We start from the raw sequence: 26,181 nt of genomic DNA, 5'->3' as shown, positions 1-26,181 counted from the left end.
TCCTCTTCCCGTTATTAATTAGAAAAAACGGAAGCCGGGGAGGGAGTCGACATATCAGTATAAAAATGGTGCATCATAATGTGATGTTAGTAAATTTAATAATTTATTCACATCAACACATAATGACCTGATATGGGATAAAAAATATAGGAGTTTCATGGAAAAAAAAAATAATCCATGACTTTTTTAAGGTAAAATGTTGGAAACAGTGTCTTTTTTGTAATTCGCCTTAAACATAACACGAAAAAGAGTTTTTCTTATATCTTAATGTATTTGTATTGATAAATATATCTAGAATAAATTGCAAAATCTGCGGGTTACACTGTTAGATCACTCTTAGAGTAACAAGTTAAAATGACTTGAGTTTTAGTACACGTAGAAAGAGGTCACATTGATTCACCAATGCTTAAACCGTATAAATACATGTTTTTTTGGAAGAAATTTGTTCGATGGAGTGCATATGCTACTCCACAACTCTAAGAAAAACCGATGAACCATTCAATACGTTGATTTGTGAAATTTTAATACTATTTATGAAGAAAACAGATGCATGCTATCAAAGAAATTGGCGTGATGTTTACATCCACATTCCATGTTGTCCATTGCAGTAAAGACGTTGAAGTCTTCCACTAGCACTTGTCTATATTTGAATTAATATTTTTAGGCTGTTTTACAGTTTCCATTATGGATTTTGACCCCAAAAAGGACGTTTCTGTTTTTAATGCCTATAATAAAGTTTTGCAGTGCTTGACATCCCTCAAGTGGAATACCCTTTAATAAAGAAAACGTTAATGTTTTGTAAGGTAACTATTTTGCCAATTCAGGGACTAGCTATAATTTCCAAGAAGTATTCAAACTCTGCTAAATTGATTTGAATTGTTTATTAATTTTTTTTTTAGAGAAAGAGAGATGGTAATTCTGAGAAGCAATTTTTCTGCATCTGCAACAATCATGGAAGACCTCCTCACATGGAGTAATTCCAGAAAAGGAATGATACACAAAACCCTGCAAACGAGCACTTCACACACCATGGAAAGCACATTAATCATTTTATTTGGAATTAACGGCCTAACCATTTAGTTAACTTTCAAAACTACATATTACTGTTAGGTACAAAAAAAGACATATTAATCATTTTCACATATTAACTTATAATATTTTCAATCTTGCAATCAAACCATATGACCAACAGATTAAAAAAAAGAGAAATTAAATAGCCTCCTAATTTTTGTTCCTAATATCCTCCTCCCTATTTTAGATGGTGACAAGTATCATTAAATTTAATTGAGATTTTGAATTTGTACACTTGTCATCATCTTAAATAGGTAGGAAGAAAAAGTGGAACAAAAGGTAGGATGATATTTAATTTCCCTAAAAAAAACCAACTAATTACGGAAAAAGCAATACAACTAAATTTTCCAAAACCACTACTAATTAAAAATACTTTTTTTACTGTATCTAGTCTTTCTTTTTTCTTTCTTTGGCCCTATTACTTGATTTTTAAACTTATTCATGGTCTATATATAATGAGAATTGGATGCCCATAGACAATTATAAAACAAAACACCATTTTCATGGCTCCATACATGAATCACTTAAAGTTCTTGGAAATCATCTCCTTTGTATATGTGTTGGTGACAGTGAAGAATGTGACTGGATCATCAGTAAGCCATGATGAAGAATGCTCAGCCTTGTTTCAGTTTAAACAAACCATGATTCATCAACATGATGTTTCTTGTGTTGCTTATGGCTCTCAAGTGCTCCATTCATGGAACACTAGTTTTGATTGTTGTTCATGGGAGGGGGTGGCGTGCAACAATGACCATGATCAGTACTATGTTCATGTGATCGGCATTGACCTGAGCGAGAGGTCTCTTTGTGGGCATATCAACTCCAACAACACCCTCTTCAACCTTGTTCATCTTCAGAGACTCAACCTTTCTGGGAATGATTTTGGTGATTCTCAAATCCCATCTGAGATTGGTCGTCTAAAGCAATTAAGAAGCCTTGATCTCTCTTATTCTGGGTTTAGTGGCCAAATCCCGAATGAAATCTCACAGTTGATTCAGCTGTCTTCTTTAGATCTGTCAGGGAATTCACTAAAGCTTTATAGTCCTAGCCTCAAGAACCTTGTGCAAAACTTAACAAGACTTGAAGAACTCCATCTTTCCGGGGTGGACATAAGTTCCTCTGTACCTCGTTTCTTGGCCAACTTTTCTTCTTTGAGATCAATCAAACTAAGAAGCTGTTCCCTGCAGAATGAATTCCCTTCGGCCATACTTGATTTACCTAAGTTGCAACTTCTTGATTTGGCATACAATACTCACCTCACTGGTTTCTTTCCTGAATTTCATGGCAACAGCTTACTTGAAATGGTGATACTAGGTGCCACAGGTTTCTTTGGGATTGTACCAGAATCTATAAGCCACCTCAAGCAGTTAAAAATCTTGTCCCTTAGTGAATGCTCTTTCTCGGGGCGTATTCCAGGTTCACTCTCTAACTTGTCACAACTCACTTTCTTGGGTCTTGGTGACAATAAGTTCACAGGTTCAGTTCCTTCTTTGGGAGGTCTTTTGAAACTCGATGTTTTGGAACTTGGTGGTAACAAATTTGAGAAAGGATGCTTTCCCAATTGGCTTGGAAAGCTGACTAAACTTAGTAAACTCTCTCTGTCTAATATGAACATAAACGGTGAAATCCCACTCTTTCTTGCCAACCTAACCAAACTTAATGTGTTAGATATGGAGGAAAATTCTCTTATTGGTCGTATACCATCCTGGTTGTACAACCTCACCCAACTAACAATATTAGATCTGCAAATAAATCAATTGCAAGGACCAATTCCAAACACATTTTCCAGCTTCAAAAGTCTCGAGTATCTTGACCTTGGTAAAAACAATTTCAGTGGTAGGGTAGAACTCGACATGTTCCTAGGACTCAACCAACTCCAAACACTCTCGTTAAGTGCTAACATGATATCATTAGTAGTCACAAACAACTACACCAATACCACTTTACCAGAATTGGATAAGTTAGGACTGTCATCATGCAACTTGAAGGAATTTCCTGCCTTTTTGCGCTTCCAAAATAAATTGAGAGCCTTACTTCTTGACGACAATAAAATTGATGGCCTGGTACCGGTGTGGATCTGGAACAACAGCTGGGAAACATTAGAGATTATTGACCTCTCAAGCAACTCCATCACTGGACAACTACCAATTCCACCACAAACCACAGTTCTTTATGATATATCATATAATAACTTGACAGGAGAAATCCCATCGTCAATATGTGGCTTGAAATCTGTTCGACTGTTAGATTTGTCTTCGAACAACATGAGCGGAATACTTCCTTCGTGTTTTGGTAGCTTAAGCAGTTCGTTAATGTTTTTGAATCTCAGACGAAATAACTTCCATGGAAAAATGATGAATGCTTGTACGCTTGGAAGCCTGCTGACAGACATTGATTTGAGCGAAAATAGATTTACAGGTCAGCTGCCAAGATCATTGACAAATTGTACCAATTTAGAGGTTCTCTCTCTTGGAGATAACTCTTTTCATGACGTCTTTCCTTCTTGGCTGGGAACTCTTTCCAAGATTCAAGTTCTCGTTTTGCGATCAAACAAACTTTATGGTCCAATTCAAGGTTCATCACACTTCCCTAAGTTGCGGATCATAGACCTCTCTAACAACAATTTCAGTGGTCAGTTGCACCAAAACTACTTTCTAACATGGAGTGCCATGAGCTCCGAAAATCTTGGTGTATCATCTGTTATGAAATCAGAGATATCCTCCGAAAGCGTCTTTATAAAAGTGAAATTCACGGCGACATTAATACACAAAGGTGTCAGAACAGAGTACGATCGTATTTTAACAATAGATATGTCCATTGATCTCTCCTGTAACAAATTTGAAGGAGAAATCCCAGCATCACTCCAAGATCTTCGAGGCCTTCAAGCAATAAATCTTTCCAACAATCATTTTACCGGACGTATCTTGCCATCATTAGGGAACCTAACGAATCTTGAAGCTTTGGATCTCTCTCGAAATGAGCTATCTGGGGAAATTCCTCAACGGTTGGTGCAACTTGGCTTCCTTGAAATTTTCAATGTGTCGTTCAACCGTTTTGAGGGGCGCATACCCAAAGGAAAACAGTTTGGTACATTTGATAACAACTCCTACATAGGGAATCCCCGATTGTGTGGACAACCATTATCTAAGGAATGTGAAGATGATTTAACGGTGTCAAGACTTCCACCAATAAGCAATGTGTCTGAGTCTCTCTTCCCAAGTGAAAGAATTGATTGGATTTTTGTATTTTGTGGACTTGGAAGCGGGCTGGTTGTGGGGGCTGTTATTGGAAACTTTCTATATGAAAGGTATAGTTATCGATTCACAAAGAGGAAGGACAAATGGGTAAGGCCACTTCGTAACACAAGGAGAAACTAAGGTACAATGATTCTATATGTCAAGTCAAATATGCATTTTAGAAATCGTAACATGATCTACATCTCAACTTTGTATTATCAAACTATTACTAGTTTTTTTTTATCATTTATCAAAAACTTCAATTAAATTATATGTCAAGTCAAATATACATTTTAGCAAAGAAAGTCTTACTAACATATTTAACTTAAAAAAATTAAAGAATAAATCATGAACTTAACTTCACACGTATCTCAGGAGGTGGCATGGCTTAAAGTTCGAAGGGTATGGAGAAGTTGTAGAAGACCTTCAAGGGATTTCAGTTTGTTTTACCATGTAGTATGTGTATATTATGTTTGAGATTGTGTTTGTTTCATTTAGATTTCTTTGAGTAGATTGTAAGATTTTTGATGTATCATTTAGTAACAATTCCATTGTTTAATCTTACAGTTTATAGAGGCATGATCATAGATTCTTATGTAAGGTCTTGGTAAGTTGTCACAACCTTGGAGTCGAGGTTATGATAGTATGAAAGTCATGTATATTATATATTTTCAAATAAAATAAATCAATGTCATTGTTACTATAAAATATTATATTTCTTTTAACAATAAATCAATGTTATTACGAGAACTATTTCAGTTGATTTCAGTCGAATTAACAATCTTTTTAAACTTCTTGCTAGAAGTTCAGCTAAGAAGATGTTTCATCCATTTTCTTTCATGAATTTAAACACCTAAGCGTCATGTTCTCAAGTTTTAAAATTTAGGAAAAAAGGTTACATACTCATGTTGTAAGAAAAGAAAAGGAAAAATGTTTTTGTTTTTGTTTTAATTTTTTAACATATATTTTTACTTATCATTGGTGTTTATATAAAAAATCTTATGTTTTTAATGTCTTGGTTGTTGAGGAATAAGAAATGATTCGCCTTTACAACTTATAAAAACTACTAATTATTAAATCCCTTCTTGATAGAGGGATTAACGTCCCATCGACATCCTATAGTCTATGCGATTCTGAAGTGGAAACCTCTAATCACCTGCTAATCGCTTGTACGATAAGTGGACCACATATTTATTTGGTGTGGCTTAATTGGAATGCCAATGTAGTCAGTGGAGGGCTTGCTTAACTATGCAACGAACTAGTGTATATGTTATGGCGTCATCCGGAGTGTATGGGATGCAAGAAACAATCTTATCTTCAACAGGAGATGCTTTGTATTTCAAAAATTGTTGATGTTATTATTTATATGTTGTATGTTTGGAGGAAATTAAGGGGTAAAAAAGTCCATATCCCTTGGGTAGATTGGGGTCTTTCTCCCTTTAACTATGTGTAATCTTCTTGCACTCTCCTGTTTTTGCCTGTGTCTAGTGACTTGCTAGGCACAAGATGTTTCTTAATAAGCATCTAATAAGCATAGATTCAAGTCCTAATAAGCATCTACAACCATAAAGTCACTGACTTGGTGACTTTGCATGCCCCATAAAGTTTATCAAAGCATTTCATCAAGAGATGCATTTTCATTATATAACAATATTTGGGATGTCATGTTCCGATAAACAGACCAAAAGTATAAACAACAAAAGATAGACCATATAACAGTTACATATAACAACTGGTCTAATATCAAAAGATCTTGATAAGTCATCCAACTTATGCTCTCGCGCCACTACTTGTAATACAACAAGACTAAGTGGATCAGGCTTGGGAGCCCGGTGAGCATATAGGGTTTTCAACCCACAATAAATAATTACATTTAATTTCACCAACCAACAATAACCCGATTACCCATTCCTGTTATCCTCACTTTATGTCCCTAAAACAACATCTATTACCAGGGACCTAATCTAGGATTTTCATCGGGACAGACATTACTGCAAGGGGTTTCCTCAGCAATAGATGTCCTAAAGGCAACCATGAGGGGGATAGAGTACACTGGTGAACACATCGTTCACAACACCTACAGGTTATGAACCTGCTAGCATTCCACATGACTGTCTAGAAAGAGTCTGTGGTCGTCATCCATACTCCGCTAGATGACTAGATTAACAACAACAACATCGAGGCCTCTCATCTGTTTATCACACATCAACTATCTACTCATGTTCTACCCAACATATTAGTAAATAAAAATATATATTTTTATACATAGTTTAAAACCTGTATAGCATTCTCATTCAATACATATTCCAAACAATAGATGAGAAACATACACATAACACGTATTTCATAGAGAATAAATCATATTTATGAGATAGAAGAAAGTGAATATACATTCACACATATAATAATAAAATATACACCTAACACGTATTTTATATAAAATACTTCATAATTATACGTTAGAAGAAAGTAACTACACACTCACTTGATTAGAAGATGATCGGACGACACCACGGCTCTAAGAGTAGTATTCTTCAGTGAAATCGTGATCTCTTCACACACCGGGTTTCTCGCGGGTAGAGCTTCGGCTCGGAAACTCTTTTCTTCTCGGGATCTTCGGGGCTTCGGGATTCGCTTCGTGTCTCAGGATGATATCAGGGCTTCAGGGGTACTTCTTTGCATGTAAATCGAGGTAATATGGGTGAGAGAAGGGTGAATTAGCAACCTTGGTTGGCTGCCCCTTCAAATCTATTTATAGGGCAAATTTCTCATTTTCCACGTCGTGGGCTTGAACGTCATTGCATGCATCATTGTCCACTTGCTCTGTCAGGCTCCAGAAGGCGTCAGAATTCATGCCACGTCGTGGGCACTGTTTCCACGTCGTGGCCACTGACACAACTTTGAGGTTCGTGCCCCGATCTTCAGAAATTCATAACTTTCGCATACGAACTCTGTTTTTGACGTTCTTTATAACGACGCGTAGGTGAGAATATGCTCTACAACTCTCGTTTAGACTCCGTTGGATAATTTTGAATTTATTTTTAATATATTATAAATATATTACTTTTATATTATTTTTAGTAGGCCGGGACAGAAAAACTCCATTAGAAGTTCATAACTTCTTCATCCGACGTCCGTTTTCGTCTGTCTTTTATATTATTCTCGTTTAGATTGTTTCGGCTAAAAATTACTCGATCTCATATTCGAGTATTCGGGCTGCATACCGCTAAGTCGAAACTTCAAAAAATCATAACTTCCTCATACGAAGTCAGATTTGGGCGTTCTTTTTATGCACGCTCTCGGTTTAACATATTATACGACTTTCGCTTAGATCATTAAGGCTAGATATCGCTCTATCTTAAATTTATATTTTACGCCATTCAGTGTCGTGTCGGTTCTGTTGCGAAACTTCGACAGGTCAAAACTTCTTCGTTATAACTCGGATTTCGACATTCTTTATATGTTCGGAAACCTCGTCACGACCACTACGTCTTCATGTATCGATATCGGGCTTATTTAATATTTCATTTTAACTCATATTTTTATCCTTAATTCATTTAAGCCACACAATTAGGCAATTAAGCATAAAACACATAATACTCGAATAATACATTCATATTATTTCCAAATGGGTTACAAAGGTTAACCTAGACTATTACATTGCTATTAATGACAAGCCCAGAAACACAAGCGTTACAGATCGTACACTCTGCGTCCTCCTTTACTTATTTTGAAAACCATTTATAAATCATTTTGAAAATCTTTCCTTGATTTGAGACTAGATTCACACGAGTGTTCCTCCAATTCACTCAAACCAAGGCTCTGATACCAACTTGTAACATCCATAAAAATCATGCCAAATTTGAACTTTTTAAAACATTTAAAAATCATTAAGTTATTACAATTCGTTTTCAAAATAGTATCATATCAGAGTTCCTAGAAATCATAATCATAAATCGAGGAAGTGTAGGGTCACGCCTTCACCTTCCTGCGATCATCCGAAGTACCTGAAACAATAATCGATAAATGTAAGCTCGAAGGCTTAGTGAGTTACCCCCAAAATACCAACGCATACAGATATAACCATATCATATAAACATATAAGAAAACAAAATGCATAATGAGCCTTCAGCCTGATTGGACCTCCTCGCAGGCCTTCAGCCTATCTGGACCGCTCTCCGAGCCTTCTACACGTCTAGACCGCTTCACAGGGCCTACAGCCTATCCAGACCGCTCGCTGGGCCTTCGGCCTTACTGAACCCCTTTGTAGGACCTTCGGTTTATCCGGACCGCCCTGAGTATGTTGGCCTTCAGCACAAATCAGGACCGCCTCAACCCAACCCCCAATCACAAACATGTGCACATACATATCATACACATCATACATATCATACGCTAGCATGTATAACAGTCAAACCGATCTAACTGATCACTAATCATAGCAACATCCCATTACTAGGATACAGACCTAACCGGTCACAAACATAGCATATCACCATCCTAACTACCAGGATGTAAATCAATAAGCATATCATGAAATAAACCCGGATCCAAATTCGATAAGGGCCGACATTGGTGTCTTAGACCCGGTTGATATAGTGAGGATAACTCACCTCGCAAGAAATGATTAAATGAATAGAAAGCCTCTAATTACTGTCTCACCACAAATCCCGAACTATTCAAATAATAAATATTAATCCAATAAATGGGAATATCAATCTTGACCAAGAGTCCTACAACTATTCATAGACCATTTTGCCTCTTTTCCCAATTTAGGCCAAGGTCCAATGCCAATCCATGATCCACAAGTCCACATATACAAGGCCCATTATTGGCCCAATTTACCAAATTGGGTCCAACTCCCTATTTGGGCCTTATTTTAAGATCCATATTCAAAACTGGCCCAAAAAACCATTATTCAGAAAGACCATCAAGGCCCAAGTCCAACTAGTCCAAAGGTGGCCCAATCCTGAATCTCAATTTGACAAAGACCCAACAGAGGACGTACGTGGGGCGTACTCCTATGGTATGTTGGGCGTACTCTTCCCGACGTTAACCACCATCGGGGTGGTTGACTCAGTACATTAGGCATACAGGATTTACGCGGGGCATACGCGGGGTTTTGCTAAAACCCTAATAAGTGCTTAATGGCTTAAGGACTTAAGCCAAAATTCCAGATCCATCGACCAAATGTGTCTTTGAACCATAAAGTCGCGAAATTTAAGACTTTGGACATCCAGAAAGCTCTTAACACATGGTCTTAATCCATTAAGACCTTCCTACTCCATGCATGAGGCACATTTAGCTATTGGGACATCATTTTTATCACTTAGGACCTCCTTAAGGGCCTGAAAGGACAAATCATCTCGTCCAAATCATATCATGCATCAACTTGGGACTTTTGGGACAAGAAAGGGTTTCTTAAAGCTAACATGGAAAGATCTATAACATACATGCATAAAGTTTGAAGCTTTTTACCTTCTGGAGCTTCTAGGGTACCAAACAACTTCAGATCTACTAGCTTGTTCTCCTTCTCTAACTACTTGATGCAACACCTTCTTCTCAAACTACTCAAAATACACACTATGAGCTCACACACTCAAGGAAATGATTAGTGTTTGGGGAAAACGGCTTTAAACGGTGGAGGCTGAGGTAAGGGAGAGTTATGAGCTCATAAGGTTGTTTATATAGCCCCCAACCCTAAATATTAGGATTTTCTCCTGACATAAGTACGCCCATCATACACAAGTGTACGCCCAGCGTACTAAAGCGTACCTTAATACGCTTAGCGTACTCTTATGTACGCTCAGGGTACTCTTCCTGATCCAAGGTTGGAACCTTGGCCCTTAGACTTATCTTGGCTCTACACTTCCAACCTCAAGGACTAGAAGTGACAATATTAATGATAGAAGAGAGGATTCGGAAATACCTAAAAAATCTCGGGATGTTACAAAAGTACTACTATTACCATATATGATTGAAATAGGATATATACGGAGATTTTTTTGTCCACTTACTAGTTGGAAGAGACTGTATGAAATAGGGTAACTTGTGACTCATAACGATAAGTGTCAATATTCGAAATTAAGTCATATAATACTTAATTAATATCATGCCACGACTAAATGAGGTTTATTAACTTACAGTTAATAAGTTATTTATATAAACCATTTGTTTTACACAAAAACACAATATGTATGTGGGAAGAGGTTTGAAGGGTAAATTTAGCTTACCAAGTTTTTAAATTCAAAACTTTTTAGTTTTACATATAAACTATACAAATGCTTGTACAAGGTTTGAAGGGTAAATTTAGCTATTTTATGTTTTCACAAATAGTGATATGACTCTATTTTATAAAAATTGGTATTCAAAATCCGTATATAAAAAGCATTTTGGACATGGGAACCGTAAAAATTTGTTATAAGTTTGATATATATATATATATATATATATATATATATATATATATATATATATATATATATATATATATATATTCAACAATGACGTATTTTTAGATTTAAGCAAACGATATTTTTAAATGAGTAAAATACACTTTTAAAACTCATTTATTTTTATACTTTTGATCGAAAGATACATATTTTTAAAAGCTGGTTAATCAGAGAATTATTACAAAAACCCTTTTGATTATAAAAGTATCTTGTGTCAAAACTTGTAGAGCTCATCAACAATTTTGTTGATGTATCTTAATGCATATATTCTCAGGTTATTTAGCAGGTCAGAAGTGCTCGTTCAGAAGACTCTCAGTTATTTTATTATACATTTGTAAATGTCGGATTGTTAGGCGTGTGTCATGATTTAGCGATAGTTATTTTCAATGTAATTTCTATTTCGGTAATAATAGAAGATTAGATTGGTATTGTTCAATGTATGTTCAATAACTGTGATTACTGATTTACGTCGCACCCCGACGTTTCTGCCGGCGGCTAGGGGTGTGATAGGTTGGGCCTTGGTTTTGGGCCAAGTAAGTAAAGGTTAAAATGGTCTTTTACCCTGGATATTGGACAAGTAATTTAGATTCTTCATTATTGGTCGAGATCCAATTAGTAATTGGATATTATTTGATGTTGCTAGCACGCGGGGATTTTCCTAATCAGTAGACCGAGATTTTATCTAAGAGATTCAGCAGCTTGAGGTGAGTTTCCTCATTGTGTTTAGCGGGTGAAGCACCAATGTCGGCTCATGGTTTGTTATGTTTAGGGTGCTAGTTGTCTGCGTGACTCTTGCATGTGTTATGTGTTTATATGTTTACCGAGCGAAGCCTAATGATTATATTGTATATTATTTATCTTTATGATTTGTATGCATGTGTTTATATGTTATATGTATAACGGGCAAGGCCCGATGCCAAGCGGGGCCTGGTGACTTACATATCTGTTCCGAGCGGGGCCCATTATATGTTTGATATGTATGGTATGTGGTATTTTGGGGAACTCACTAAGCTTTGTGCTTACGGTTTTCAGTTTATGTTTCAGGTACATCGGTTTCAAAAGGGAAGAGCTCGGGATGACTGCATTGCACACACCATGTTATTTCGCATATTACATGACTCTGATGTACTTGGATATTCATTGATACACTCAGATTCACTTGGATTCACTCTGATTTCTATGATATTGTTTAGGATGATGGTTTTATTAATTTAAAAATCGGAATTTTTAGTCTTAATTTTTGGGACGTTTTAGAAACCAAGCTATAGGAGCTTGCTTAAGGCCATATATGGACTTATGAAGTAAGCAAGCATGGCGAAGATTCTTTGGATCAATGAATCTCGATGGTTGTTTAATGTATACGGTTTCACTAAGAGTGTCACGGAGAAACACATTTTGAACATCTAGATATCTGAGGGACCATTTTTGTGTAATGGCAAGAGAAAGAACCATGCGAATAGTGGTAGACTTGATCACAGGACTAAAGGTATCATGATAATCCACACCCGACTGTTGACGAAAACCCTTTGCAATGAACTTTGCCTTGTAACGAGTGATGGTGCCATTCTTGCTTTAACCTGTAAACCCACTTACATTCAATGATGTTAGTATTAGGTATCGTAGGGTCCCTGCGGTACCAGGGACCACATGTCGTTTCTTAGCAAGGCAGAATACTCTTCTTCCATTCCTTTGCGCCATTTTGAAATTTGTTGGCAATGGTAAAGGAAGTGGGTTCAGTGATAGGGGATGTGGTATAGTGAGCGGTTGGTTGGAAAGGGACATGTGATTTTGGGTTTTGGTAAAGATTAGAGGGATGAGGACGAGGATAAGGTACCGGTGATGGTGATGTTGGGACTGGGTTAGGTTATGGAGTAGGTGTTGTGGGCTCAACAAGAGGTGGAGAGGTAGGTGGTTGTATAGGTGGATAGAAAGATGTATTTGGAGAGTTAGGGTTTGTGGCAAGAGGGAAGGTTGACTCATTGAAGCGAACATGAAAAGCTATGTAGAGCTGGTCGATTGATAGATAAAGGCATCTAAAACCATAGTGAAATGGGCTATACCCGAGAAAGAGACAAGGAGTAGAACGAAAGTCCATCTTGTGAGGGGTGTATGGGCGAAGATATGGAAAACAGAGGCAAATCAAAAACTCGTAGAAATGAGTAGCCAGGTGAGCGTTTGAAAATATGTTGAAATGGAGATTGCTGGTTAGATATGCGGGATGACATACGATTTATGAGATAGACAACAGTTTCAAAATAAAAGTTCCAGAAACATTGAGGAGTGTTGGAATGGGCCATTAGGGCAAGGTCGGTATTGACGACATGTCGGTGTCGACGTTCAACGAAGCCGTTTTGGGAGCTTGTGTGAGGGCACGAACGTTAGTGAACGATGCCAAAGGATGTAAGAAAGGAATTTTTTTTTGCGAAATTCACCTCCCCAACTAGTCTGCACTTTTTTAATTTTGTAGAAAACAGTCTTTCCACTGTAGTGACAAACATTTTAAAAATATTATAGACATCTGATTTTTGAGACATAGGAAAAAACCACATGTAACGAGTATGATCATCAGCACATAACATAAAATACCGATGACGATCAGATGAAAGAACTGGAAAAGGACCCCAAACATCACAATAAAGTAAATCTAATACATTAGAGCTTCGAAAATAAGAAACATGTAAAGAAAGTTTTAATGACTTTGCTAGTTGACATGATGAACAAAAACTTAGTAAAGTCTTAAAATTTGTAACAGGAAGTGAAAAAACTAGAAAGCATAAATTGAAAAAGACGTTGATGAGGATGCCCGAGACGCCTATGCCAAGTTGTAGAGGATGCTCGAGTCGTGGAGAAAGCTATATGAGAGACGGAGTGAAGCTGAGGTAGACAAAGTGAATAGAGACCATTCTTACTGGAGGCCCGTGAGAAGAGTGGTGGAAGTAGCCTCGTCCTTGACAACCAAAAAATGTGAGTGAAATTAAAAAGAAAACATTATTATCAAGACAAAACCGTTGAATAGAAAGTTAGTGCTTTGTGATGGTTGGTACATGAAGAAGATTAGAGAAATGGAAACTTTTATTTGGTGAGTGAATTTTAGAGGAACCAATGTGGAGGATAGGAAGTCCCTTACCGTCACCAACATGAAGGTTTTCGTTGCCATGATATGTGCGAGAGTCATCCATGCTTGCTAAATCTGGTGTGACATGGTTGTTGGCACCCATGTCTGGATACCAAGTTGTGGAGGAGGATACCATGGCTGGTGTGCTATCAACAAAATTTGTTATGGGTCGGTTGTGTATGGTGGAGTGGTTGCAATTTGGGCATTAGGATAGTAAGTGATCAATGCCACATCGATTTCAAGTGTCGAAGACAGTGTTTTGGTTAGAGGCCCAACTGAATTGACAGGTATTATCACTCTGTGAGTTTTCAAAAGTTGAGTTTTCAAGGTGTATTCTCTAGAAGATGATTGTGGTGAAAAGGCACGTTCTAGAGAAAACCAAAGTGCATGGGAAGTCGTACCTTAGACATGATGAAATGCTGATTCAGAAACACTAGATGCGATCAACATACGAATATGTGCATCATTGGGGCTCCAAATTGAGTAGTTTGGGTTTGCTTGTGGTTTAGGTTTGGGATCAGATGTAGACGCAACAGATGGTGGTAGTTCTCTCGGTGGACACGGGATTGTACAGTCCACATAGTCAAACAGCTTGTACGCAAGAAGGAAGGGGTGGATCATAGCCTTCTAGTAGACATAATTGGTTGTTATGAGGTTGAAATGAAACATGTGAGAGTTATGGGTCTTCTTCTCATCGACAGTGAAAGCAAGAAGAACCATGATCGACAGTTGTTGAAGAAAGAACAGATGGGAGTGTCGATGTTGGTCTTGGTTGCAGAAAACCCTAGTTGTTTTTTCGGTAGAGTAGGAAGCATGAAACCTCCGGCTCTGATACCATAAAGAACCGAATTGTATATTGTTTTTTGATTGTGTCGATCAAAGGGTTACATATATATATATATATATATATATATATATATATATATATATATATATATATATATATATATATATAGACTTAGGATCATATATAACCAACAAATAGTGTGTGAATGTATGATCAATTTTGGTCCAATCAATAGTTAGGGATAATTATATAATTTTGAAATTAGTTTGTTTATTTTCATTAATTAAATAAGCAATATATATGGAATTGATAATGTTACGCTTCAGTTTATCAATTGTTTCCAAATATTCAGCATATTTGTTCTTATATAACAATCTCACTGTAGCTATTAAAAAATAATAATAATTAAAAAAAAACTCACAAAGGTAATCAACTAGAGAATGAGAAAAAACATTTTCAATCTCCATGAATATTGACACTGATTATTTCAAAACTATGGGAAGCAAGGTATATTTTGGGTATGTTTACAACTAACGTTAGTTCTTAGAGAATGAATGTTAATTTAAAAAAAAACTTTTTAAAATACGAGTTAAGGTTTCGATGTTGGAGTTTAATTGTATGCGATTAAGGTTCCAATGTTGGAGGCTACTTGTATTGGATTAGATTATTCTTAAAGAATGTATTTATTATTAGCACGTATTGTAGGTTAAACTCAATTTGAATCTAACAAAACATATTCTTTAAGAATGTATTTTTTTTTTACAATATATTATATGTTTAATTGATTTTATGTGAAACTGAACACATTCTTTAAGAATATATTTAGTTTTACCATGTACACATTCTTAAGAATATATTTAGTTTTACCATGTACTGTAAGTTCAATTAATTTTGTGTGCAACCAAACACATTCTTTAAGAATTATTATGCACTAATAATTTACTTTCTGTAAGAATCATCTATTATGTTTATAATTTTTTTTCACAACAATAAGAATCAAATATTTTCATTTAAATGCTTTAAATTTGCACGTTAGTGTTTGTTACTAATTGGAGTCTTAGGTAATTCACACTCTTTAACAATGCACCATGCTCTTCAAGAATATGAAGACAATGATCAAAAGCACTTGGAGAAGATGATGAATAGTACTCTCTGAGAAAGAATCTTTATCATTATGTTTCAGAATGCACATTCTTTTCATATTCTTTTAGAATGACCATTATGTTGAAATTCATACAAAAAAATGGCTCATTTACTGTATATTCTTTAAAATTATGATATATTGTTTAAAATTTGATTATATGTAAAATGAATATTTCATATTCCTTAAGAATTTTCATTTGGTGTTATAACTTTTGTTTGTGTAGAATGAATATTTCATTTTCTTCAAGAATATGTTAGATAATAGTCATGAATCATTCTTAAAGAATCAAATCAACTCCATGTATAAAACTAGTTTTATGGACTTGCGTTTCTAAAACAAAATGATGTAATTATCCATGCTTAATTTTGTAAAATAAGAAAATAAGTATTTAATAAAACTCCAATTAAATTATGCAAAAGTAGTCTTTCTTTTTTAAATATAGGTTAATTGACTAAAATACTCTAATAATTTATTAAGTGCAATTATACGGTTCATGTTATCCTATATTAATCATATGTACACTCATATCATACCCATTCATTTTTTTAATCCAATGGATAAGAAATGGTCATACATTCACACAATATTTGTAGTTCATATTTAATCCTAGCCCTATATATATATATATATATATATATATATATATATATATATATATATATATATATATATATATATATATATATATATATAAGTGTAAATAGAAAATATTTTTAATGTACAACTTTAAAATAAGAAATGAATAAACGTATTTATTGCAATTTAATATCATATATATGATATTTAATACGTTACATGTATAGTATATGACTTTAATTTTAAAAATTGAAACAAATTAAAAATTGACAAGTGGATAATATTTATTTCAAAAATACCATAAAATGACAAGTGTCAAAACTCATGAGAGATTAACATGTGGCAAAAAACCTTCATTTATTAAGGAGGATATATATATATATATATATATATATATATATATATATATATATATATATATATATATATATATATATATATATATATATATATATATATATATATATATATATATATATATATATATATATATATATATATATATGGGAATAGTGAATATACGTATATACATTAGGTACCCAAAATAAAATCCGATCGTTCCAAGTTAATTAGTCCATTTTTCTTCCTCGTACTCACATCTATCAACTGAGCCACCCATCTTCTTTAACTCGTATCCACCGCTACCTATTCCGCTGGAAAATTTCGGCAGGAGAGTATGTTGGAAGTGATTGTTGGGGATTTGAGTCAACAATGTGCAATTCGATCGTCCAACATGTATTTCCATGAACAAAACTCAGTGATTTTTTGTTAGTGATATAATTTCAAGAACACATCAGTTCCTGATTAACCCCAAACACATGTTTTCGATTTATTTCTCGGGTTCAAGGAGTCACAACCGGCCATCGTTCCAATGGGTTCGCCATCACCTTCCACCTGATTTCACGCTCATGTCTTGTCCAACCAGGTTCGTGAATTGCCATCTTAATCCGAAATAAAGCAATAGCATATTCTTTTCTTATTTCCCGTGTACACTATGTATAGAGTGACTTAGGTCTGATGGGCAATGTGGAATTAACATCACTACAGACACTTCATTTTCACTAGAAATTTTAGTATATGTAACCCACCTACAAGGTGTTCGATTAAATGTGTCAGTGAACTTTTGTATCAATATTGCTTGAAAAGCATAGGCTGTTATCGTTCCAATGAGACTGATTCCCTTGAGTTGCTCTTTCATGTTAACTAAAAAGTAGAATATGATTTAATATTTCTGATACAATTGACAGATGAAAGATGCGGAAGTGTGCCCATATGAGTTGTTTAATACCCCATTTTCTAAATCACATTGCTTCACAATTGTAGGCTAAATTACTGAGTAATTCTATAACTACCATCAAGCCTTTTGCTACTTTACCGTGAATGGGCATGTATATGTTGACTGAATAGGTAATTTACCTTTTTATCCTTCTTCCTTCTTCCTTCATTTTTCCTTTCAACTCCTCACATTTGATGAGTATTTTTAAAATTGATTAATATTTTGATATTAATCTTTTGAAATGTAAGTGTAAAATGGTCATTTAGTGTTTTTTATTGACTTAATCTTGTGTGATATTGTCATGAAGGTCATTTGACAGCAAGAAGCCATATATAAGTTTTGGTCTGGTACTCCTTGAGTGTTTAACAGGTTGGCGATGCATTGACAAAAATATCCACCTGGTGAGCAAATATTGGTTGTATTTGCTAAAGCCTCTTTTGAGTAGCAAACGAATGATTCTTCACATCATGGACCCATGTATCGAAGGCTTGATGAAAGAACCCAAATACATGTCGAGTGTTGATGAGTTGGTTAAAGCATTGGAGCATATTTAGGAGTTGCATAAAGCATTGGAGAATGTTGGAATGGAATCAGTGAGAAAAGAGAATCAGAATGGAAATGAGAAAGAAAATAAGAACAAAAATGTTTCTTATCAGTGTGGATATTTTGGTGTATAGTTTTCGAGTTTTATGAATATATAATTCAAACTCACTTTTTTAAATTCAAGCTCAAGTCTTGATTTCTGGTTATTTTGGTTATTTAATTACTGCATTTTACGATTTTTATTTATATACCTTGTAAAGAAATAAAAATGCATTTATATTCATTTTATAAAAAAAAATATTAGATCGCAATCTTCTAAATTGGAAGTTAAAATTCAAGCATATAAAAAAGAAAAGTTGGTGCAATTGTGGCTTAAAAATGAATGTAGGATATTAAAAACGAAAGTATGATGTTAATTTGTGAAAAAAAATAAAAGTATGGTTCTATGTCCGATATAAACGGAAAAGTGAGTTGCTATTTGTACTCATAAATGTAACTTGTTGGTTATGTTGCAAATGACAAGTAAGGTTGTACAATTGTTAAAAGTATAAGTGCATTGCAAATTGTGATTCAAAAGTGATAAGTACATTGCTATTTCAGATAAATATGAATAACACAAAAACAATAACTGGTTTATACACTTTTTATCAACATATACATGGTTTACGTTTTCTAGAGTTTTTATAAGTCTCCTTCAACTCTTCAAGCTTTCCCACTAAATCTCGAGCAAAGAAACCCAATTCAAGATGTTGTAACAAGATGATGTGTTAAAATATGTTAATCTGCAATTTGTAATGTTTTGGTTACTGTTGAGTTTATGTACACATAAGTTTGATGGTTTTTCCCTTGTTGGACGATTTTGCCCCTGTCCCAAAAATTCAAATTCAACCTCGATGCTTGATAAACTGCATTTGGTGAAAAAAAAACAATAATTATTTAATAATTTAAATATGTTTTGGTGGAGCATTAATAAATTAAAATAATTAAAAAATAATTTATATTTACTTATTAATTATTATTTATTAATAAATGAAAATAGAAAGAATCAAGTAAACTGCATAGTTTGAGAGTTGGCATATTTATATATGCATAAAATGGTATTGCGCTTTCAATTTAATCCAAAATATGCTATCATATGAAAAAGAATCAAACCCAAGCAGAAGAACATTGCTTCAATGTGGACATACTTATCGTTCATACCCTTCCAAGCCATTATCTGTCAAAAATGAGTAGTGTTTTGTAAGTTTGTGTATACGATAGATATATGACTGAGATATCATTAACTTAAATAAAAGTTGGTATCTTAGTCAGGCATGTAAAATAGTCATAAGCACAGACGAATAGATCAATCAATGAAGAAAATATAGTTGAAATTACCCATATAATAAATGTAGAAACATCAGGAAAATCAAGATATCATGTAACAAATTGCAAACTTGACTTTCGTAATTGGTCGTACATGTAAAATAAACAATTAATCAGTGAAGAAACCCCTAGCTAAAACTGCATAATTGACTTTTGTAATTGAAAACTTGACTTTCCTAATAGAAATAATTGAAACCATAGTATTAGAACTTGACTTCGTAGTTTCAACAATATTCATGCTAAAAATGAAACCATATTTAGAGTTGGGAAAGCCAAAACTAACAAGCCACCCATAAGCAATCTAGGAAGAAAACAACAACGGAGCACCCACAAAACAAGGGTAAAAAGAGGAAAATAAACCAGCAGCTCTAGAAGACCCAAGAGAAACCGAAAAAAATTATGAAAAACAACCATTGTACAAAACAAGGGGTAACAAGTTCTTAATCGTATAGAAAATTTGAATGAAATCCAAAAAAATTACGAATAACACCCATTGTCGATACAAGCCAATGCCTTTTAAGTCATATTGAGACAAAACTTCACTAAGACATTTAATCAAATACCTGGTGTACATTACCACAAACATTATATATGTAAAGAAAAATGCATAGAAATTACAATAGAATGAACTTGGTTTCGATCACACACCTCAATCTAATGAAATTAGTATAAATCTAATTTAATTTTATCTAATGCACACCAAGAACAAATTGAAGAAGATGTAATCGAAAAACGCCTCAACTTGTCAAGTAAAATTAGTATAAATCTAATTGGGAAGAATTGATACATACACACAATCATGGAAACAGTCGAAAATCAGTAAAACTCTAACATTGATTGAAGAATAGATGCAAAATCACGCACATGTACCTGCTCTATAAGTATTATCGATAACGAATCAGCAAAATCAAGAAATGATGGAACCTCCGTGTTTTTTTAGGTTAATCGATGACGAACCTCGGTGTTTTTAGGAAGGAAATGGTAGTTATCAGTAGTTTTAGGATGTAAGTATTCAGGTAGCAAAATCATACGACACAGTTTTGATTATTGGGTTTAGGACTGTTCATTATTCGGATAAAACCGAATTATCCAATTGGACAATTTGGATTGGACTATTTGGTTCGGATATTCGGATTTTTGGATTGGTTTTCAACAAAACCAAATTATTATTTTGGATTTCGGATTGGTTTTGGTTTATAAAATAAGAACCAAATAGTCCAAAAAAGCCGAATAAATATTTTTTTTTATCTATTTATAATATATATCTATAGTTATTTATTAATTTTGAAATTTTTTTTTCAAATAGGAACGTTTCACCCGATAAAAAAACATTAATATGCATTTTCACTTAAAAGTTTTCTATCTATAAAATATTTAACTATAATATATCTTCTTATTAGTTGTTTATAAATTTCAAATCACAATTAAGTAATTTGTTTTTGCTTCTTGTGTAAAGTTTAGTAATATTATAATTATTTGTTGTTTTAAAATGTTTCGGTTTTTAAAAACCGAATTGTAATTGGATCGGATCGGATTGGATTTAAATTTAGTTTGGAGTATTCGGATCCATGTTTTGAAAACCGAAATCAATTTGGATTCACTTGATTGGATCGGATCAAACCGATCCATCCAAACGAACACCCCTAATTGAGTTGCTAATCTTATATACCCATACGGGTATATTCACTTTTTCCTATATATATATATATATATATATATATATATATATATATATATATATATATATATATATATATATATATATATATATATATATTACACTTTAGTACCCTTTATTATATATTAATTAATGTAATTGTGTCGAATACAAAGCTAAACCTCTACTACCAACAACGTAACAGGGAAACAAATATACATATTACTTCTTTTGTACTTAAGATACTTGATGTGGACATGACTTATCAAGTAAGCTATATATATATATATATATATATATATATATATATATATATATATATATATATATATATATATATATATATATATAAATAATAGGTTAAAATAAAACAGTAAATAGTATGAGAATATAAAAATACTATGTTTATATTATTATTCTGTAATGAATTTTGTATATATGAGTTGTTGAAGTAACTTTAATATGAATATCAACGTTTGATTATTCATATATTCATTAAAATGTTATTATTCTACTAAAAAAATTATGTATGTGTCTTTTTGTAGTAAATTAAAATTTTTGTTTTAACTTTTGACTATTCATTTACTTATTGTTGAATAAAGACATAAAACTGTTGATACAAAATTCATTATAGAATATTAATATAAAAATAGTGTTTTTATGTTCTCATACTATTTACAGTTTTTATTTGAACCATCACACACACACACACACATATATATATATATATATATATATATATATATATATATATATATATATATATATATATATATTATGTAATTTAATGTAGAAAGAACAACTTAATAGAGAAACAAATCTTAACTCGCGTATTAAGCCGTAGGTTAGAGGTATCCATTTTCCCTTGTATTATATGAACACTTATCTGCAAGAATTTGCGGCCATTGTAGAACCTGATTGTTTGAGAGGAAAACAATTCATTTTAATCATAATTTGAATAAACTACATTTTTCGGTCTTCAAGCATGACGTCACTTAAGTAAATTAACATGCAAAAGAAATACATTTGGTTCTAAACTTTAGAAATATATTTTTGTTGATCTTCAAAAAAGAAGTGTGACCAAGTCATTCATCAAAATTACAAAGGCAACCTGTCAATTACAAGAAAAACCAAGAATCAGACTGTAGTCATGAAATCATAATCCAACGAGTCAATTACAAGAATGGTCCCTGTGTTTTACCTGAAATTGCAAGTTTGGTCCACTTTTGAAATTTTCTATGTCGCCCCTAAATTTGATTTTGTTGCGACAATGGTCCCCCGAAAAAAAATACAGTTCCACATAAATAGTATATTCACAGAATTACAATACCTTCATTATGAAGTCAGTATCTCACTCTATCAATTTGCTGCAAGTTAACGAGAAAAAGACTTATTTATCTATAGTAATTTTTTATAATTTATGTTTATAGTGAAAAAGACTTACCGATCTAAGATCATGCTCCTCATTTACCAAATTCCATCCATCAATATTAGGAACAACTTGTTCCACAATAAGTAATAACATATTTCTGTAAAAATATTATATTATATAAAAATAATATTGCTATATGCAATTAATTGACTGAATCGCTAATTCAAACACCGTCCAAGTCTTCATATTAACATCAATACAATCCCATCATACAATAAACTTATTTCACAAACCAAAACACCAAAAAAAAAAAAAAAAAAAAAGCCGAAAATATACGCTTTCACATTTTTCTTTTTAATTTATCAGTTGCTTGAATTTGCTAACCCAACCAAATTAAGCATATTGCGATCTTCTTTAAATCTTTCAAGCACACTACCTTTGAGGCCCTCTTGTTTTTCTTGTTGAAATCCTTTTGGTACAACTCCCCAACATTCAATTACTTCAGGATATATCAAGTTGCTTTTTGAGAGACAAGGATTGTTGAATGTTGCTCCAGTGAAAGTATGACCACTATCAAAGTTTGCTGAAATAAATAAGTTGAAATGATTTGCACGTCCCCCAAAACCAATGCCATTTGGGATGCTATCTGAACTGAAGTTTACACCACACTGTATAAATATCAACAAAAATGTGTCAAAAATTGTGACAAATGGAGTAATAATAACATTAAGACAAAAACTAAGGGGTTGTTTGTTTTGACTTAATGTATTTCCTCCCAACTCCTCTCACGGTAAAATTGATGAATATTGTGATATATGGTTTTTGGAATGTAAGGGTAAAATGGTCATTTAGTTTCGGTCTGACTATTTATTTAATTTAGAAAAGAAACAGGCTTAATGTACACAACACTATATCCAGACATATATTGTTATCCATTGAGCCACTTTACCTATATACACAGCTTTATCAGGAAAAAGAATCCTGTGTTTTTTTGACTTAATGTATTGTTTTCTTTTTGTTGCGCTCATTTTGTGTTGTATGAATTTGAATAAATGACCATTTTACCCTTTTGGTTAGAGCTAATACGGAATAACAAAGGACTGTTTATTTGATAGCTGTAATAAATTAAAATTGAAAATAATTTATTTATTTCTGTCAGTTTTTTTGTTGATATGGTGTTTAGTTTCTACTTAATGAAGACAATTATATTTTATGCCATTTTTACCTTCATACCCTTTCTTTCCCCTTTTTTGTTCCTAATATCAATGGTATGTATCTATTTTTGATCCAAATATGCCAGATTGACAAAGAACTTATTATATACAATTTCCAATTTTAACAGTTATCAAATAAACAGTCATTTGTTATTCCACATTACCTCTAAACAGAAGGGTAAAATGGTCATTCATTAACATTCAAACAGTCCATTCAGAGAAAGAAAAAAAAAAGAGAAACAGAAACAGAACTTAACTTACCCATTGTATACTGTTGTTGGCACCAGTAGGTCGATAAATAGATGCTTTAGGGTATAATTGGAATAAAAAAGATTTCATGTCCCCATAAAAGTCAGCATGCCTCTCCCAAGGCTGTGAAGCATAACCTCCATATATATACCCTTCCTTGTCCTTGATAATTAACACAGTTGGCCCTTCAGCATTTCTGCATAGATATATGTAATGAATATAAAAACTCAAAAACCCTAAATGACTTTGCTTAAAAGACAAAAAAAAAATGGAGGAAGTAGGCTACCCACGAAATATTGCCCATGAATGTGTTGAAACTTAGTCCATTAAGTGAACTATGATACAAAATTCTCCATTCGCCTAATTCTTGATGTGAAAGAGCTCCTCCTATGTGCCAAGCATATTCCTCTTTTAATAACAGCATATTAGAATCAATGTCTTGGTGGATCAATTGAGGAACTTGAGAGCCTGTGGGAATATCTTATGAGTTGAAACATGTAGAGCAAATAACAATGCATCATAATGGAAAGATGAATGAATACCAGAAGAAGATGGCTTTAACAATTTTGTAAGAAATTTTCTGGCAGATGGAACAAGGTGACTCCAGTTTCTGAAATCTTCAAAAGACATGCTTTTTTCAGGACTTCCTTCATTGTCCTTTGTAAAGTTGGCAGCATCAAGGAATACACTAATGGATGAGGGTTCAGATGTTTTATGAGAAGATATGGTTTCAAGTATTTCACTTATTACAGCTTCGAGGTCAGACCTGCAAGCAGATGCAGAAATGTGAAGGAATTCTTGAAGAAGATAGCAGATAGGCAACCAACTATATACATCGAGAAAGTGATAAGAGTTGAATCCTCTTACCTCACTAAATTGCCATCACCATTAACATCACAAAGTTGATAAAGAAATTCGTCAATCTCATCTCTAGTTCCTTTTTCATAAGTTCCCTGAATTACAGACCAATGTGTAAGTACAAGTTGAATTGAGGAACTACTGATTAAGTGCTGAAGTTCTTTTTAACTTCTAGGCTTATCACCTAATGTTTTAAATACTAATTACTGTTTAGTAGTTTGTGATACATAACATTAGGTACAATTAATAGGAAACAAAAGAATTGACAATATTCCAATCACATAGACAATGGTGCAGAAAGATAACTTACTTTAGCAATTACAAGGTCTTCAAATGTTAGTTTTTGATCTTTTCGATTCTGAGTAACTAAATCATACAGTCTATCACCGAGAGGACCTTTAATTCCAGAATACGCCTAAAATACGAAAAAACAATTCATAAATTCTGATCGGAGAGAGATATTCCAGAAAACGAACAATCAAACAACACAGATAATAAACTATACCTTCAATACAGAGAGCGAGACGTATTTTCCGTCTGTTTGAGACTGAGAAGCGAGAGATGCGAACAGCGATTTTAGGTCACCGAGCTCCTTCTCAGAGAAAGCTCTGTAAATTTGAAGAAGATTTACTAACGATTTGTCGCAACTCAAACAAACAAAAATGCATGTATTACTTGATAGCAAACCTGATAGCGGAGGTGAAACGAGGATCGGCGGCAGGTGACTGTGCGTTCCCCATATCTCCGGCAGTGGCCGGTGATCGATTTTTTATCGGTTATTGATTGTTAACGGAAAACTGGAGAAGGCGTTTATAAAAAGCACGTTGGCTCATCGGCCTACGAACCGGTGTTTTTAGGGAAATTCCTCTTTCAAAGCTAAAATACTAAATATAAAAATGTATGCTATATAGAACTATACCTATTGCATTGAAAGTTGTACGTTACTCTGGATTTTGTTAATATTCACTGGTGAGAAAATTCTTACAGAAAAGCCGTGTGTGCTGCATTGCTGGCACCGCTAGTCGACTTATAAGTTACAAGATTCGTCCCTGAAAAATGAGGCCAGTTGCATTATGGATCATGAACCTCTACTTTCTTTGGTTTAGATATCTAATTTTTGACAATGTTGATCGATTTTAGTTTTTTAAGAGTATGAAGTTTCAAATAGTTTTCTTTAATAAACAGCCAAGTGGTTTATGCAATGCAAAATATTCATAAATACAGTGTATGTTATTTATGTAATTTTAGTCAAATAATTTAATTATT

General features: G+C 33.5%; 3 protein-coding genes and 2 long non-coding RNA genes across 5 annotated transcripts; 3 read left to right on the top strand and 2 right to left on the bottom strand.

The window, feature by feature from the left end:
* Positions 1-1,586: 1,586 nt before the first annotated feature.
* On the top strand, positions 1,587-3,300 carry LOC122195165 (receptor-like protein 7). The gene is made up of 2 exons (XM_042896722.2): positions 1,587-3,134; positions 3,271-3,300. Exons 1-2 carry the CDS (start codon positions 1,587-1,589, stop codon positions 3,298-3,300), a joined length of 1,578 nt encoding a protein of 525 aa, XP_042752656.2.
* LOC111916655 (receptor-like protein 43) lies at positions 3,289-5,068 on the top strand. Its single transcript, XM_023912330.3, has 2 exons — positions 3,289-4,449; positions 4,683-5,068. Exon 1 carries the CDS (start codon positions 3,336-3,338, stop codon positions 4,446-4,448), a length of 1,113 nt encoding a protein of 370 aa, XP_023768098.2. The 5' UTR covers positions 3,289-3,335; the 3' UTR covers position 4,449; positions 4,683-5,068.
* An 11,862-nt stretch (positions 5,069-16,930) lies between these two features.
* Positions 16,931-18,406, top strand: LOC111916654 (uncharacterized). Its single transcript, XR_002858579.2, has 3 exons — positions 16,931-17,306; positions 17,705-17,788; positions 17,965-18,406. It is a non-coding gene; the product is annotated as an uncharacterized LOC111916654 (long non-coding RNA).
* Positions 18,407-18,736: 330 nt separating this feature from the next.
* On the bottom strand, positions 18,737-20,580 carry LOC111916572 (uncharacterized). The gene is made up of 3 exons (XR_002858555.3): positions 20,436-20,580; positions 19,353-19,416; positions 18,737-19,105 (listed from the first exon to the last, which is right to left on the bottom strand). It is a non-coding gene; the product is annotated as an uncharacterized LOC111916572 (long non-coding RNA).
* Positions 20,581-22,813: 2,233 nt separating this feature from the next.
* Positions 22,814-25,762, bottom strand: LOC111916653 (uncharacterized). The gene is made up of 8 exons (XM_023912329.3): positions 25,603-25,762; positions 25,421-25,523; positions 25,226-25,330; positions 24,925-25,010; positions 24,600-24,823; positions 24,348-24,525; positions 24,070-24,253; positions 22,814-23,262 (listed from the first exon to the last, which is right to left on the bottom strand). The coding sequence occupies exons 1-8, from the start codon at positions 25,653-25,655 to the stop codon at positions 22,957-22,959; spliced, it is 1,239 nt and encodes a 412-aa protein (XP_023768097.1). The 5' UTR covers positions 25,656-25,762; the 3' UTR covers positions 22,814-22,956.
* Between the last annotated feature and the right edge of the window lie 419 nt (positions 25,763-26,181).

Source organism: Lactuca sativa, chromosome 1 (genome assembly GCF_002870075.4).
Source record: "Lactuca sativa cultivar Salinas chromosome 1, Lsat_Salinas_v11, whole genome shotgun sequence".
In the NCBI taxonomy this organism is placed as follows: domain Eukaryota; kingdom Viridiplantae; phylum Streptophyta; class Magnoliopsida; order Asterales; family Asteraceae; genus Lactuca; species Lactuca sativa.
Note: the sequence above shows the minus strand (reverse complement) of the source record. Positions and strands in the feature narration are given on the sequence as shown.